The sequence below is a fragment of the Oncorhynchus mykiss genome, chromosome 8 (assembly GCF_013265735.2).
Source record: "Oncorhynchus mykiss isolate Arlee chromosome 8, USDA_OmykA_1.1, whole genome shotgun sequence".
NCBI lineage: Eukaryota > Metazoa > Chordata > Actinopteri > Salmoniformes > Salmonidae > Oncorhynchus > Oncorhynchus mykiss.
This window is the reverse complement of record NC_048572.1, coordinates 68,087,161-68,104,016: the sequence shown is the minus strand read 5'-3', so window position 1 is coordinate 68,104,016 and position 16,856 is coordinate 68,087,161. Positions and strand designations below refer to the sequence as shown.

Here is a 16,856-nt window from a genome sequence, read left to right as displayed (position 1 = left end):
CTAGCATAGCATTATGCCTTGCTAGCAGCAGGCAACCTTGTCACGGAAATCAGAAAAGCAATCAAATTAAATCGTTAATTTATTATCCCACTCCAGAGTACAGGCCTCGGTGTAACGCTCATTCCTTTGACGATAAACGTGAATCCGACCATCACCCCTGGTGAGACAAAACCGCGACTCGTCAGTGAAGAGCACTTTTTCCCAGTCCTGTCTGGTCCAGCAATGGTGGGTTTGTGCCCACGTTGTTGCCGGTGATATCTGGTGAGGACCTGCCTTACAACAGGCCTACAAGCCCTCAGTCCAGCCTCTCTCAGCCTATTGCGGACTGTCTGAGCACTGATGGAGGGATTGTGCGTTCCTGGTGTAACTCGGGAAGTTGTTGTTGCCATCCTGTACCTGTCCTGCAGGTGTGATGTTCGGACGTACTGATCCTGTGCAGGTGTGATGTTCGGACGTACTGATCCTGTGCAGGTGTTGTTACACGTGGTCTGCCACTGCGAGGACGATCAGCTGTCTATCCTGTCTCTCGGTAGCGCTGTCTTAGGCGTCTCACAGTACGGACATTGTAATTTATTGCCTTGGCCACATCTGCAGTCCTCATTTCCTTTGCTGTTTTTCAGCATCAGTAGAAAGGCCTCTTTAGTGTCCTAAGTTTTCATAACTGTGACCTTAATTGCCTACCGTCTGTAAGTTGTTAGTGTCTTAATGACTGTTCCACAGGTGGATGTTCATTAATTGTTTATGGTTCATTTAACAAGCTTGGGAAACAGTGTTTAATCCCTTTACAATGAAGATCTCAGAATTTATTGCAAATTTACACATTTTCTTTGACAAATAGTGAAGTTTCCTTTTTTTGCTTAGTTTACATCCAAAGAGCTCAGACACAGTAAAATAAGCAAGCCATCCAGACTTAATTATGAATCGGATCTCATTGTATGATGATCTGACCATAGATCTGCTGAAGAAATACAGTACAGTAGCCCCTCAATGTTAACACCTGATTATCTTTAATAATGTGGTATCAGTTGATCTCTCTGCTCTCAGAGTCTCAGAGATAGATCAAGTTAAGTCTTTAATGATCTGTGATCAGTGGATTTGATGGGCTAAGTGGAGGGACCCCAAATTCCATGCAGCCACATAGAGGAGGAGAGGAGAGGATAGTTACTGTACATAGATACGTTCGGAGGAATTCACATGTGGCATTAGAATGTACTGTAATGTGGCTGGCAGTGTGACCTATATTGTGAGAGCTCTCCCGCTCTTCTCTCTCAGAAAAAAATAAAGTTTGAGGATTTTTTAATAATGAGGTGGCAGGCGGGCGGCAGCATCCGTGTGAAGGGTTTTTCAATCTTAATGTCCTATTTCTGACAGCCCTCCTCACTCTGATAAAGGAGCTTGCCTTTGATCAGGCCTGCCGATATGTGTCGACAGAAGCTGCTCGCTGGTTAAAATAAATTCTTAATTTGAACTTGGGGGTTGATGGTGGGAGGGGTAGCATGGCAAATGAGGGAGGGGAGGGCTGAGGAGAGAGGGACCATCCACACGATCTTACTCTCTTGGAAATGAGAGAAAATGAGTATGGAGATGGTTGAACAGAAGGACTCCCATTGAACCTTATGGAACTAGACGTACAGTACAGTAGAGACGTAGCAGGAGCAGGAGAAAGCATGGCACCACCCCGGGGTCATTTTTATTGTCATGTCTTCAACCTTTATGTTTCGGATGGATTTGAATGAATTTGATTTAGAAATATTCGAGACCCCTCCAGTGTAGCATTTAAAGACCTATAGTGTCAGCCAAATTATGTCTACCTCTCAAAAACTCACTTTCTCTCGCTCCACTGTACTGTACTGTACTTTTCTCAATATCTCTTTTTCTCTCTCGGTTTCTTTCTCTCTCTTTCCCCATCTCTATCTCTCCCCAGCCCCCGCCTCCCTTAATTTCTCCCTCCTCTCCTTCCCCTCTCCCCATGGCCAAAGTGGCCCCACCTGTCTCTCTCAGTGCTCAGTGGGAGGCCGTGAGGGGACATGGGGGGCCCGGCTCTGCTGGTGTCCTTCTGGTTCCCTGGTGGGGGTGAAGGGAGCAGAGAGGAAAACATCAATTAAAAGATTATAAATATTTAAGAGCAGAAATATTCAATAATATAAAGGTGGGAGGTCCAGGGGGATAAATGTCAATGCACCTTAACAGACAGGAAATGGATGATGGATGGACCCCAGGAAGACGTTACTGGGCGACTCAAAATGGCGTCAATCACTAGCCAGAATTTAATATTTTGATTTACTAATCATCTACGAGCTTTTAACTCCCAATAATATCCACTGTAGCATTTTAGAATGCAGTTCACTGTGTAGATACATTCTGTGGTCTTATTGAATCAATATACAGATATCCACCTGACCTTAACATATGGATTTGTGGATTTAATTTAGATGAATGTAGCCAATGTTTTCCATATCTGGTGAACCCTTGTGACATTTATATACTGATATAAGCATCCATTCCAACTGCAACTTGAAATAATTAAAATAGTCACACCAATGGATGCCAGAAATGAACAGAGCAGTGGAATAGACAGCAAAAAAATGGAAATACAGTATAACACCATAGCTGTCTTCTGTGTGTGACTGTCAGCCCCTCCAAGCAGCAGTAGATGTGTTGTTATTCTGTCCAGCCTGTAGAGGCCTGGTTTAAGAGCATGTCCGGATCTGATAGATTACTGTAGTGGTTCCCAAACTTTTTATAGTCTCGTACCCCTTCAAACCTCCAGCTGTGTACCCCCTCTAGCACCAGGGTCAGCGCACTCTCAAATGTTGTTTTTTGCCGTCATTGTAAGACTGCCACACACACACACTATACGATACATTTATTTAAACATAAGAATGAGTGTGAGTTTTTGTCACAACCCGGCTCGTGGGAAGTGACAAAGAGCTCTTATAGAACCAGGGCACATATAATAAAATAATAATAATCAATCATTTTGCTCTTTATTTAACCACCTTACATATAAAACCTTTTATGTTCATTGAAAATTGTGAGTAACTCACCACAGGTTAATGAGAAGTGTGTGCTTGAAAGGATGCACATAACTCTGCAATGTTGGGTTGTATTTGAGAGAGTCTCAGTCTTAAATCAATTTCCACACACAGTCTGTGCCTGTATTTAGTTTTCATGCTGGTCAGGGCCGAGAATCCACTCTCACATAGGCATGTGGTTGCCAAGGGCATCAGTGTCTTAACAGCGCGATTTGCCAAGGCAGGATAATCTGAGCACAGCCCTGTCCAGAAATCTGGAAATGGCTTCTGATTAAATTCAATTTTCACAGAACCGTTTGTTGCAATTTCGATGAGGCTCTGTTGTTCAGTTATCGGTAAGTGGACTGGAGACAGGGCATGAAAGGGATAACAAATCCAGTTGTTTGTGTCATCCATTTCGGGAATGAACCTTTGTAATTGCAAACCCAACTCACTCAAGTGCTTCGCTATATCACATTTGACATTGTCCGTAAGCTTGAGTTCATTTGCACACGAAGAATCATACAATGATGGAAAGACCTGTGTGTTGTCCTTGTTAATGCAGACAGAGAAGAGCTCCAACTTCTTAATCATAGTCTCAATTTTGTCCCGCACATTGAATATAGTTTCGGAGAGTCCCTGTAATCCCAGATTCAGATCATTCAGTTGAGAAAAAACATCACCCAGATAGGCCAGTCGTGTGAGAAACTCGTCATCATGCAAACGGTCAGACAAGTGAAAATGATGGTCAGTAAAGAAAACTTTCAGCTCGTGTCTCAATTGTGGTCACGTGGATTGGGATATGTTCTGCATAGCGTCGAACAATAACATTGATGAATACGCTGATTCGGTCAGTGAGTTTATTAGCAATTGCATCGGTGATGTTGTACCCACAGCAACTATTAAAACCTTCCCCAACCAGAAACCGTAGATTGATGGCAGCATTCGTGCAAAACTGAAAGCGTGGACCATTGCTTTTAATCAGGGCAAGGCGACCGGAAACATGACCGAATACAAACAGTGTAGCTATTCCCTCCGCAAGGCAATCAAACAAGCTAAGCGTCAGTATAGAGACAAACTAGAGTTGCAATTCAACGGCTCAGACACGAGAGGTATGTGGCAGGGTCTACAGTCAATTATGGACTATAAAAAGAAAACCAGCCCCGTCGCGGACCACAATGTCCTGCTCCCAGACAAACTAAACAACTTCTTTGCTCGCTTTGAGGACAATACAGTGCCAACGACACGGCCCGCTACCAAAACCTGCAGGCTCTCCTTCACCGCAGCCAACATGAGTAAAGCATTTAAACGTGTTAACCCTTGCAAGGCTTCCGGCCCCGATGGCATCCCTAGCCGCTTCCTCAGAGCATGCGCAGACCAGCTGGCTGGTGTGTTTACAGACATATTCAATCAATCCCTATCCCAGTCTGCTGTTCCCACATGCTTCAAGAGGGCCACCATTGTTCCAGTTCCCAAGAAAGCTAAGGTAACTGAGCTAAATGACTATCGCCCCGTAGCACTCACCTCCGTCATCATGAAGTGCTTTGAGAGACTAGTCATTTCACCTCCACCCTACCTGACACCCTAGACTCACTCCAATTTGCTTACCACCCCAATAGGTCCACAGACGACGCAATCGCAATCACACTGCACACTGCCCGAACCCATCTGGACAAGAAGAATACCTATGTAAGAATGTTGTTCATCGACTACAGATCAGTATTTAACACCATAGTACCCTCCAAACTCGTCACTAAGCTTGAGACCCTGGGTCTCGACCCCGCCCTGTGCAACTGGGTCCTGGACTTCCTGAAGGGCCGCCCCCAGGTGGTGAGGGTAGGAAACAACATCTCCACCCCGCTGATCCTCAACACTGGGGCCCCACAAGGGTGCATTCTCAGCCTTCTCCTGTACTCTCTGTTCATCCATGACTGACTGGCCATGAGGGTAGTGAGGTCTGCGCAATGCATCACCGGGGGCAAACTACCTGCCCTCCAGGACACCTACACCACCCAATGTCACAAGGCCAAACAAATCATCAAGGACAACAACCACCCGAGTCACTGCCTGTTCAACCCGTTATCATCCAGAAGGCGAGGTCAGTACAGGTGCATCAAAGCTGGGACCAAGAGACTGAAAAACAGCTTCAATCTCAAGGCCATCAGACTGTTAAACAGCCATCACTAACATTGAGTCGCTGCTGCCAAAATACTGACTCAATCTCTAGCCACTTCAATAATTAAAATGTGGATGTAATAAATGTATCAGTAGTAACTTAAACAATGCCACTTGATATATTGTTTGCATACCCTACACTACTCATCTCATATGTATATACTGTACTCTATACCATCTACCGCATCTTGCCTATGCCGTTCGGTCATCGCTCATTCATATATATTTTTATGTACATATTCTTATTCATTCCTTTACACTTGTGTGTATAATGTAGTTGTTGTGAAATGTTTTGCATGGTCGGAACTAGAAGCACAAGCATTTCGCTACACTCACATTAACATCTGCTAACCATGTGGATGTGACCAATAACATTTGATTAGATTTTTTTTAAAACTTGTTAACTTTTTTAAACCACTCCACTATGTCTCCCTGTCATGGCTTTTGCACCATCAGTTCAGATACCAACATGAGCAGCAGCTACGTTTGGCTACATATGGACCGTTAGTGGAATTCCCGTTAATGTTAATGTGATTGGATGTTAATTATTTGACTAGGCTAACTTATTCTAACTTTAACATTGTGTTGTTATTTCGCTGAACACTAGATCGTTAAATAAACATTTTTGGCAGTGAAACGAGGCTACTCAATCGAGAAAAAAACCTCACCCAAATGTATAGCCACGCTGGAAAATATAAATGGATTGTTTGAAAATGTGAATCACATTTTTATTTGGCGTACCACCGACGGCATTGTGTAACCCAGTTGGCTGTAGGAGACCCAGAAAGACCCAGACATCCTCAGGATCCTTAGTATTGACTTGGTGTGGTGGTGGGCCTGTAAACTGTGAGCCCCCCCCCACACACACACGTTCAGCACTTTACCTAAACAACACCAGTTTAAAGGGGAGGTATGTGGGGTCAGACTCATGTACAGAAAGCCATGATTCCGGCTTACATCCACAGGACACTGGTTTGACATTAGTGGTGTTCAGGAGGGAATGCTTATGTTTTTATAAGTTACTTTAGTTGCGTTTTTAGCCTTTTGCTGTGATTTCTTGAATCAGCAACCCAAAGAATAAGTTGACTTTTTTGAAAATATCAAATAAAAAGAGATGGTCACCCGGCCAAACTGAGCAGTCGGGGGAGAAGGGCCTTGGTCGGGGAGGTGACCAAGAATCCGATGGTCACTCTGACAGGACAACCATCTCTGCAGCACTCCACCAATCAGGCCTTTATGGTATTGGCCAGATGGAAGCCACTCCTTAGTAAAAGGCATCAAACAGCCCACTTAGAGTTTGCCAAAAGGCACCTTAAGAACTCTCAGACCATGAGAAACAAGATTATCTGGTCCTTTCATTTTTTCATTTTTTCTTAAAAAAACTAAATGTTTTTCTCCCCAATATTGTGGTATCTAATTGGTACTTCATCTCTGCAACTCCTGTACGGACTCGGGAGAAGTGAAGGCCGAGAGCTGTGTGTCCTCCAAAATACTACCCAGCCAAGCCGCTTCTTGACACAATGCCCTCTTAACCCAGAAGCACAAATGTGTTGAAGGAAACACAGTACACCTGGCAACCGTGTCAGCGTGCACTGCATCCAGCCCACCACAGGAGTTGCTAGTGCACGATGGGACAAAGACATCCCTGCCGGCCAAACCCTCCCCTAACCCGGACGATGCTGGGCCAATTGTGCGCCACCCCATGGGTCTCCCGGTCAGCTGCGACAGAGCCTGGACTCAAACCCAGAAGCTAGCACTGTGATGCAGTGCCTTAGACCACTGCGCCACTCGGGAGGCCTCATTCTTCTCTGGTCTGATGCAACCAAGATTGAACTCTTTGGCCTGAATGCCAAGCATCAGTTCTGGAGGAGACCTGGCACCATTCCAACAGTGAAGCATGGTGGTGGCAGCATCATGCTGTGGGGATATTTTTCAGCGGCAGGGACTGGGAGACCAGCCAGAATCGAGGGAAAGATGAACGGAGCAAAGTACAGAGAGATCATTGTAGCGTCTTACCCTAGAAGACTCTAGGCTGTATTCGCTACTAACGGTGCTTCAAAAAAGTACTGAACAAAGGGTCTGAATGTGATATTTCATTTAAAAAAAAAGTTTAATACATTTGCAAACATTTCTACCTGTTTTTGCTTCGTCATTATGGGGTATCCATTTTAGAATAAGGCTGTAATGTAACAAAATGTGGGAAAAGTTTGAATACTTTCCGAATGCTCTGCGTATATGTGTGTGTCATAAAGGCTTCCGTTGATTGAGTCTTCAACAAAAATAAGTGTAATTTCACTTGACTTTCTGGTGCCTGTGAAAAACCTTGACGTTTCTTAGATAGTTTTTTGTGGCACATTTGGAGTCGTGCTCTGCTGCTGGGCCTGTGAGTATGGATGAATCATGAGTGTATATTGTGTGGCGTTTGGCCTCAGTCAAAAGCAGCATTCCCCTTAGAGAGCCCAGCGAGGCCTGCATCTGCGAGGATTGGGTTGGGATTTTCATTTTCTTGAAACACCTTCTGTTCTGTTCTGTGGTGGTCCCAGCGGGGACTATAGCGCTGATATTTTTAGAGGGCATGTTCCGAAAGCCTCCGTCGCCAAGAGGGAAGGACAATGGTGGGTGTGATGTTACATCGATACTTGGCCGCGAGTGGAGTGGAGGGAGGGGGGAAGGAAAAATCCTGGGTGGCCTTGATGAGTTTTGGAACGCCTCTTCTCCGAGGAATTTCACACTGTTAAGAGCACCCCACAGACCGACCAGAGAAAGACTTTAAAATGGCCGGCCAACATGTAGCCCACATATGTACAGCCCGGCTTCATGCCAACACAGTGCCACAGACACGTTAATGCACTACTTCCTACCCACCCCATGTCCTTAAGCGGTCTTAACTGTATGCTAGGCAGTCCTGCTCATAATGTTCCCTCAAGAGGTTTCAGGCAATGTTCGAAGATAACTGGCAGTGGGACTCAAAATGGCTGCCAGTCAGTGTAGGGAGGGCTCCTTCCACTACCCAGAAAGCTTTGGGAGTTAGACCGGTGGGGCCATGATTGTTTAATTGTGAGTATGGCTTTGTAATCAGCCTTATTGTATTGAAATGGGAGAGACACAGCAGGGGAGAGAGAGAATGGACTGCAGGCAATGCTGCCTGCTGAATCTGAAAGATGCTGCTGATATTATCCCACCAGTTTGTTTACCATATGTGTTTTGTTTTTTACTGTTCTCTAAATGGAGATGTTTAAGATGAATTAGCAAGCGATGCAGGGTTTGTTGTGTTGTTGTAAGAGTGTAGTAGTATCACCTGGACCTTGGTGCTGTCTGTCTGTCTGTCTCCCTGGGTTTACGTAGTTTGTAGTCCTGGTTCGTAGACTGGTAGGTCTTGGTTCACGGTAGTCGGCCCACCCCTGGCACTACTATAGCACAAAGCCAACAAGAGACAAAACTGCAGATGGATTGAAGAATATTGATGTGTGTGACCCGCGGCTGCCTGCGAGCAAGGCTGAATAATTCAGAGATGTGTGTTGTGACGACAGCGTAACACACACTAATCTCAGCCCTGTGTGTTGCTTCTCCCTCTCTCTCCCTCTCTCTCTTTCTCATAATTTGCCAACATTTCCAGGTTGGAAGTCTAGATTACATGGGTAGTTTCCTGTCTCCTTTGACACATCCAGAGTGATGCAGTTCAGCGTTCTCATGTGGAACTCTCAAATTTGGAAGAACCTGCAAGGCCTGCAATCCTGGATGTATTAACAACACATATTCCCATCCGGCTAGTTTCATACACTGTACTTTGAGGACAAACACAACATCAAACCATTTTTAATAAAATAGTGGTGTGTGTGTGTGCATGTGTGCGTACGGTGGTGGCCGACGGGTGAGTGTGTGTGTGTCCATGTCAGTGTGTTTCCATGTCAGTGTGTGTGTGTGTCTGTACTCGATATGTTATGCTTGAGTTACAGTATTCCAAAAGGAACCTCCATCTTTATTACACTTTTTATTATTGTTTTATTAAAACTGGACTCTAGAGATTGTTTTTATTGTCACCCAGAGGTAGCCTCTCCTCTCCACTCCGGGTCACTCAACTAACTGTGTGGTGTTGTGTTGTTTCCTGTGACTCCAACAGACCCAGAGTGCGCCCTCGAGAGCGGACTGGAGGATGGTGAGGCTCAGGCCAGGTCCAGGCGTTTGAGGAAGAGGCTTCTCTCTCCAGAGGAAGGCGAGGAGGAGGAGGAGGAGGAGGAGGCCGCGCTGCACAGCTGCGACAGCTGCCAGCAGGTGTTCGAGTCGCTGAGTGATCTCACCGAACACAAGATTAATCAATGCCAGCTGACAGGTAAACAACGCTCAGCCCACCGAGCTTCCCTTCCCTCTCCACCAGTCAGTTCTATCTCTCCCAATCCAGTCTTCCCACTGGAAAAAACCATAGGAATCCATAGTGAGCTGGGTACTTCACCACACAGCCTGTAATTGACTGCAGCACTAGTCTACCTTAGATGAACATTGCATGCCATGAAATAGGCAGAATTCCAGTATGACACACTCACAAAAACTCTATTTTTTTTGCATGCATTATATGGATAGTTTCCATTCTCCTTTGCCGTTACTACACAGACACACAACACAATGTGTATGTATGCACACACCCACACTTCCTCTTACCGTACTGATCATTTGAGTTTTTAGGCACCTCACTACACCACGCCACACACTCTACTACATACTCCACCAAGCCACACAGTCATATTCACCAGTAGTCAAAGCCAATGTCATTGAGGTCTCACTGTAACCAGACCTCCTTGGTAAGTGGATCCCTACTATAGTGAGGTCTCTCCTCTTAGTGTGGAGGCATCATCCATGTCTACTGGGACCCTGGGAGGAAGACGAGAGAAGGAAGGGTGCCATTGGCAGACTGTGTCATTGAACCTGAGATGGATAAACAGAACACTGCTATAAATACTCTGACAAGGTGGCTCAGAGAACTAATGATATGAGCTGCTGAAGGTTTCCTCCATGGGATTTTCATGGACTTGGTGTTCTCCTTTACCCTGTCCCTTTACCACTCTGTACTGTCCTGTTCTATACCGTCCTGTCCCTTTACCGTCCTGTCCGTCCTGTCCGTCCTGTCCTTTTACCATCCTGTACCGTCCTGTCCTGTACCGTCCTGTCCCTTTACCGTCCTGTCCCTTTACCGTCCTGTCCCTTTACCGTCCTGTACCATCCTGTCCTATACGTCCTGTCCCTTTACCGTCCTGTACCGTCCTGTCCCTTTACCGTCCTGTCCCTTTACCGTCCTGTACCGTCCTGTCCCTTTACCGTCCTTTACCGTCCTGTCCCTTTACTGTCCTGTACCATCCTGTCCCTTTACCGTCCTGTACCGTGCTGTCCCTTTACCGTCCTGTACCGTGCTGTCCCTTTACTGTCCTGTACCGTCCTTTCCCTTTACTGTCCTGTCCCTTTACCGTCCTGTACCGTCCTGTCCCTTTACCGTCCTGTCCCTACCGTCCTGTACCGTGCTGTCCCTACCGTCCTGTACCGTGCTGTCCCTTTACCGTCCTGTACCGTCCTGTACCGTCCTGTCCCTTTACCGTCCTGTACCGTCCTGTCCCTTTACCGTCCTGTCCCTTTACCGTCCTGTCCCTTTACCGTCCTGTCCCTTTACCGTCCTGTCCCTTTACCGTCCTGTACCGTGCTGTCCCTTTACCGTCCTGTCCCTTTACCATCCTGTCCCTTTACCGTCCTGTCCCTACCGTCCTGTACCGTCCTGTCCTATACGTCCTGTCCCTTTACCGTCCTGTACCGTCCTGTCCCTTTACCGTCCTGTCCCTTTACCGTCCTGTACCGTCCTGTCCCTTTACCGTCCTGTCCCTTTACCGTCCTGTCCCTTTACCGTCCTGTCCCTTTACCGTCCTGTACCGTGCTGTCCCTTTACCGTCCTGTCCCTTTACCGTCCTGTCCCTTTACCGTCCTGTCCCTACCGTCCTGTACCGTCCTGTCCTATACGTCCTGTCCCTTTACCGTCCTGTCCCTTTACCGTCCTGTACCGTCCTGTCCCTTTACCGTCCTGTCCCTTTACCGTCCTGTACCGTCCTGTCCCTTTACCGTCCTGTACCGTCCCTTTACCGTCCTGTCCCTTACCGTCCTGTACCGTCCTGTCCCTTTACCGTCCCTTTACCGTCCTGTCCCTTTACCGTCCTGTACCGTCCTGTCCCTTTACCGTCCTGTACTATCCTGTCCTGTACCGTCCTGTACCGTCCTGTACCATCCTGTCCCTTTACCGTCCTGTACCATCCTGTCCTGTACCGTCCTTTCCATTTACCGTCCTGTACCATCCTGTCCTGTACCGTCCTGTCGTGTACCGTCCTGTCCCTTGCTGTACTGTGCTATACCGTCCTGTACCCTCCTGTACCATCCTATACCGTCCTATCCCATGATGAGAAAAACAGTCTGACACAAATTTCTTCTTGTCATTTTTGGGAGAGATCAGTGAAGTTCATGTGAAGAGGAAGACTTACTTTATGTTAGGAGTTCCATTGTAAGAGGGGGGCTACAGTAAACATTGTCCTATCAGACAGCAATATATACTCTCCTCTGTTTATACACAGACATAGTTTGATTTCATATTTTGCAATCCGCAACCAGCCAACCACAAATTATAGGGCAGGACTGCTTCAGAGTGATCTCAGATTTCCAAACAACCAGTAAGATATCCCATATGAGTGTTACAAATATTTTCCATTAGCAGGAAGCATGTCTCACTGAATGGACAGTGTCTTGCTCACGTGTGTGGGCGCATAGATGTACGCTACCGTTCAAAAGTTTGGGATCACTTAGAAATGTCCTTGTTTTTGAAAGAAAAGCACATCACAGGAGTGATGGTTGTTGATAATTACGCCTATGTAGATATTCCATTAAAAATCTGCCGTTTCCAGCTATAATAGTCATTTACAACACTAACAATGTCTACACTGTATTTCTGATCGATTTGATGTTATTTTAATGAGAAAATGTTTTGCTTTTCTTTAAAAAACAAGGACATTTCTAAGTGACCACAAACTTTTGAACGGTAGTGTATGTGTGTCAGTATATGTGTTTATGTGTGTACTGCTTCACAAGCAGGAAGCCAATCAAGCAAAGTGTATATGAGAGAGGGCCTAGCCTACTTTTCAAAAGGTGTGGAAATCTGTTGAATGTGCACTTGCAAATTATGACTTTCCTGACTTGAGTGGAGCCCTCAGCCGTCTCCTCTCAATACACCCAGCAATCCATCAAACAAATATTGATTCCAGCACATTATATTTGGCATACATATGAAATCATTGCACAAAGGCCATTTCATTAAAGGTAGAGTAGGAAAGAAGCTCATGCTGTACCATTGACTTCTAACAGTATTGCCGATTTCTAATAGCTCTTTGATTTGTTTGATACCTTACCTTTTTCCTATTATGATTTGATTGGGAACAAAGGGAGGTATATTTCTAGGGGCACCTTTAAAGTGCTGAGAAATGTTTTCAGATTTTTCTCTTTAGCATTTTGAGCAAGACAATAGTCAAGCATGTTCTGACTTATAGACAGGGTCTTACATTATCTAGACACGGTCACAATTAACAACTCAGGCATATTATTTATCCTAGAATTAAGCAAAGGCCTTTATTAATGTCAATCTCACGGACAAATAAGATTTAATTGCTGAATGCTGGAATGCTGCAGTTTGGCTAAGAACCCCTGTAAAACCTGAGCATTATGCACGACCACTCTATAGGTATTCAAACACAGAGGGAGAGGAAAAATACACTTTGAGATACAGCAGACTGTGTGTGTGTGTGTGTGTGTGTGTGTGTGTGTGTGTGTGTGTGTGTGTGTGTGTGTGTGTGTGTGTGTGTGTGTGTGTGTGTGTGTGTGTGTGTGTGTGTGTGTGTGTGTGTGTGTGTGTGTGTTTCAGTCGGGAGTCTTCTTCCTATGTGGCTGGCATCCATTACCAATTAATCAGCTTTACATCGACTCTCAGCTCACAGATTCTTTTTTAAAACCACATTCTAATCAACAACCAGCACATACTGAATCCTCCACTTCTACAAATCACTTTTTTAGGTTTTATTTTTAGGAAACCTATTCAGAGCTTGACTGGACCCAATCCTGATATTGAGAATGAGTAGGATTTTATGGAAAATGTAGAAATTGTTGTTGCAGTAGATATTCTTATTTGTTTGTGTTGGTTCCATGTTTCATGAGCTGAAATAATAGATCACAGACATTTTTCATACGCACAAAGCTTATTTCTCTCAAATTGTGTACATAAATTTGTTTACATCCCTGTTAGTGAACATTTCTCCTTTGCCGAGATAATCCATCCACCTGACAGATGTGGCATATCAAGAAGCTGATTAAACAGGTGCACCTTGTGCTGGGACAATAAAATGGCACTCTAAAATGTACAGTTTTGTCACACAACACAATGCCACAAGTTTTGAGGGGGTGTGCAATTGACATGCTGACAGCACGAATGTCCACCAGAGCTGTTGCCAGGGAATTGTATGTTCATTTCTTTACCATAAGGCACATCATTTTAGAGAATTTGGCAGTACATCCAACTGGCCACACATTTGGGCGAGCGGTTTACTGATGTCAACATGGTGGCGGGGGAGTTATGGTATGGGCAGGCATAAGCTATGGACAATTTATTTTATACCTTTATTTAACGAGGCAAGTCAGTTATGAACAAATTCTTATTTTCAATGACGGCCTAGGAACAGCAGGTTAACTGCCTTGTTCAGGGGCAGAACGACAGATTTTGACCTTGTCAGCTCGGGGATTTGATCTTGCAACCTTTTGGTTACTAGTCCAATGCTCTAGCCACCAGGCTACCTGCCGCCCCAATGAACACAATTGCATTTTTTGATGGCAATTTGAATGCACAGAAATATGAACGCACAGAAATACTATGACGAGAAGCTGAGACCCATTGTGAGGCTCATTTATTTTAAGGTATCTGTGACCAGCAGATGCATATCTGTATTCCCAGTTACGTGAAATCCATAGATTATGGCCTAATGCATTTATTTTAATTGACTGATTTCCTCATATGAACATGAACTTTTTTTTTTTATCGTTTCGCTACACCCGCAATAACATCTGATAAATATGTGTATTCGACCGATACAATTTGATTTGATGTGATTTGAAACTCAGTAAAATATTTGACATTTTTGCTTGTTTCATTGATATTTTTGTTCAGTATAGTTAGCTTAGTAAATATTTACCATGTACTGTCTACTTGAGGAGATTTCAGAATGCATGCAGACAGATATGTATAATACCCATGCAGGCACATTAGAGCTGGGCAGTATGGAAAACAAATCCATATCGCAATAAATTGTCAATTTTTTGCACTAACTATAAATCAGTGATAAATTATTTTGGGGTGCTAGAGCTGGCTGATATGGACAAAAAGTTATATAGTGATATATGTTACTCTTTTGCTTGATGAAAACCAATACAACCATTTTTTTTATGGACAGTTGCTTTACATTAATGGCAGGGCTCTAGATAATATTTTCCAGTGCCAAGTAAGATAATAGAGATTAGAGGTCGACCGATTAATCGGAATAGCCGATTAATTAGGGCCGATTTCAAGTTTTCATAACAATTGTAAATCGCTGATTTTTCCGATTTAAAAAAAAAAATATATATATATATATATATATTTTTTACAACTTTATTTAACAAGGCAAGTCAGTTAAGAACACATTCTTATTTTCAATAACGGCCTAAGAACGGTGGGTTAACTGCCTTGTTCAGGGGCAGAACAACAGATTTTTACCTTGTCAGCTCAGGGATTCAATCTTGCAACCTTACAGTTAACTAGTCCAACGCTCTATCCACCTGCCTCACGAGGAGCCTGCCTGTTACGCGAATGCAGTAAGAAGCCAAGGTAAGTTGCTAGCTAGCATTACACTTATCTTGTAAAAAACAATCAATCAATAAATCATAATCACTAGTTATCTACACATGGTTGATGATATTACTAGTTTATCTAGCGTGTCCTGCGTTGCGTGTAATCGATGCGGTGCGCATTCGCGAAAAAGGACTGTCATTGCTCCAATGTGTACCTAACCATAAACATCAATTCCTTTCTTAAAATCAATACACAGAAGTATATATTTTTAAACCTGCATATTTAGCTAAAAGAAAGGTTAGCAGGCAATATTAACCAGGTGAAATTGTGTCACTTCTCTTGCGTTCATTGCACGCAGAGTCAGGGTATATGCAACAGTTTGGGCCGCCTGGCTCATTGCGAACTAATTTGCCTGAATTTTAAGTAATTATGATATAACATTGAAGGTTGTGCAATGTAACAGCAATATTTAGACTTAGGGTTGCCACCCGTTAGATAAAATACGGAACGGTTCCGTATTTCACTGAAAGAATAAACGTTTTGTTTTCGAAATGATAGTTTCCGGATTCGACCATATTAATGACCTAAGGCTCGTATTTCTGTGTGTTATTATGTTATAATTAAGTTTATGATTTGATATAGAAGTCTGACTGAGCGATGGTAGGCACCAGCAGGTTCGTAAGCATTAATTTAACAGCACTTTCGTGCGTTTTGCATGCTTTAAGCATTGCGCTGTTTAAGCTATACTGTTACACTGGCAATACTAAAGTGCCTATAAGAACATCCAATAGTCAAAAGTATATGAAATACAAATGGTATAGAGAGAAATAGTCCTATAATTCCTATAATAACTACAACCTAAAACTTCTTACCTGGGAATATTGAAGACTCATGTTAAAAGGAACCACCAGCTTTCATACGTTCTCATGTTCTGAGCAAGGGACTTAAACGTTAGCTTTCTTACATGGCACATATTGCACTTTTACTTTCTTCTCCAACACTTTGTTTTTGCATTATTTAAACCATATTGAACATGTTTCATTATTTATTTGAGGCTAAATTGACTTTATTGATGTATTATATTCAGTTAAAATAAGTGTTCATTCAGTATTGTTGTAATTGTCATTATTACAAATACATTTTAAAAATTGTCCGATAAATCGGTATCGCCTTTTTTTGGTCCTCCAATAATCGGCATCTGTATCGGCGTTGAAAAATCATAATCGGTCGACCTCTAATGGAGATGGTTCAAAATGTAAGCTATTTCATTTAACATATTCAGGAGATGATTGATTGATATTTTGATGTGCAACCTGTCCAAACAGGATCCAGAATTATCAGATGTATTTTTGTCTCTTCAGAGAATTTGCAGACATCTTTGTGCATATTGGGCTATAGGCTATATTAGTCACCACCTGAGGAAGAGGGAACTCTAAATATTATATTGTTGCTAGATTGCCAAGTAGGCTTATCGATTAATCTATCACTAAATGTAGGCTAATGTAGGCTAATGTCATACAAAAACTTCCCAGCGCTAGGCCTAGGCTACTTGATGTACGACTATTCACTGCAACTGGCTCCATGCATCATACTAACTACAGCCTACTCTGGTTGTAAAGTGGTGCCATGAACTCAATATTAAAAGGTGAGAAATACATGATCTACTCCCAGAAAGCTGTGACTCTCCTCTCTGTAACTAGAACAACAGTAGTTGCTTTGAAAACCCTATTCTTCCCACAACATTTTGAGCAACGGTAATGCTTTGTGCTTCACAGAAT

At 43.7% G+C, this 16,856-nt stretch overlaps 1 protein-coding gene across 6 annotated transcripts in view; it reads left to right on the top strand.

Moving 5' to 3' along the window:
- Positions 1 to 16,856, top strand: part of LOC110530414 (zinc finger protein 521) — a 184,633-nt gene that overhangs the window by 21,931 nt on the left and 145,846 nt on the right. For all 6 annotated transcript variants that reach the window (XM_036986053.1, XM_021613442.2, XM_021613444.2 and 3 more), the window contains one exon: positions 9,310 to 9,519. In XM_036986053.1, coding sequence (XP_036841948.1) covers positions 9,310 to 9,519 — 210 coding nt within the window. The remainder of the gene's footprint in view (positions 1 to 9,309; positions 9,520 to 16,856) is intronic.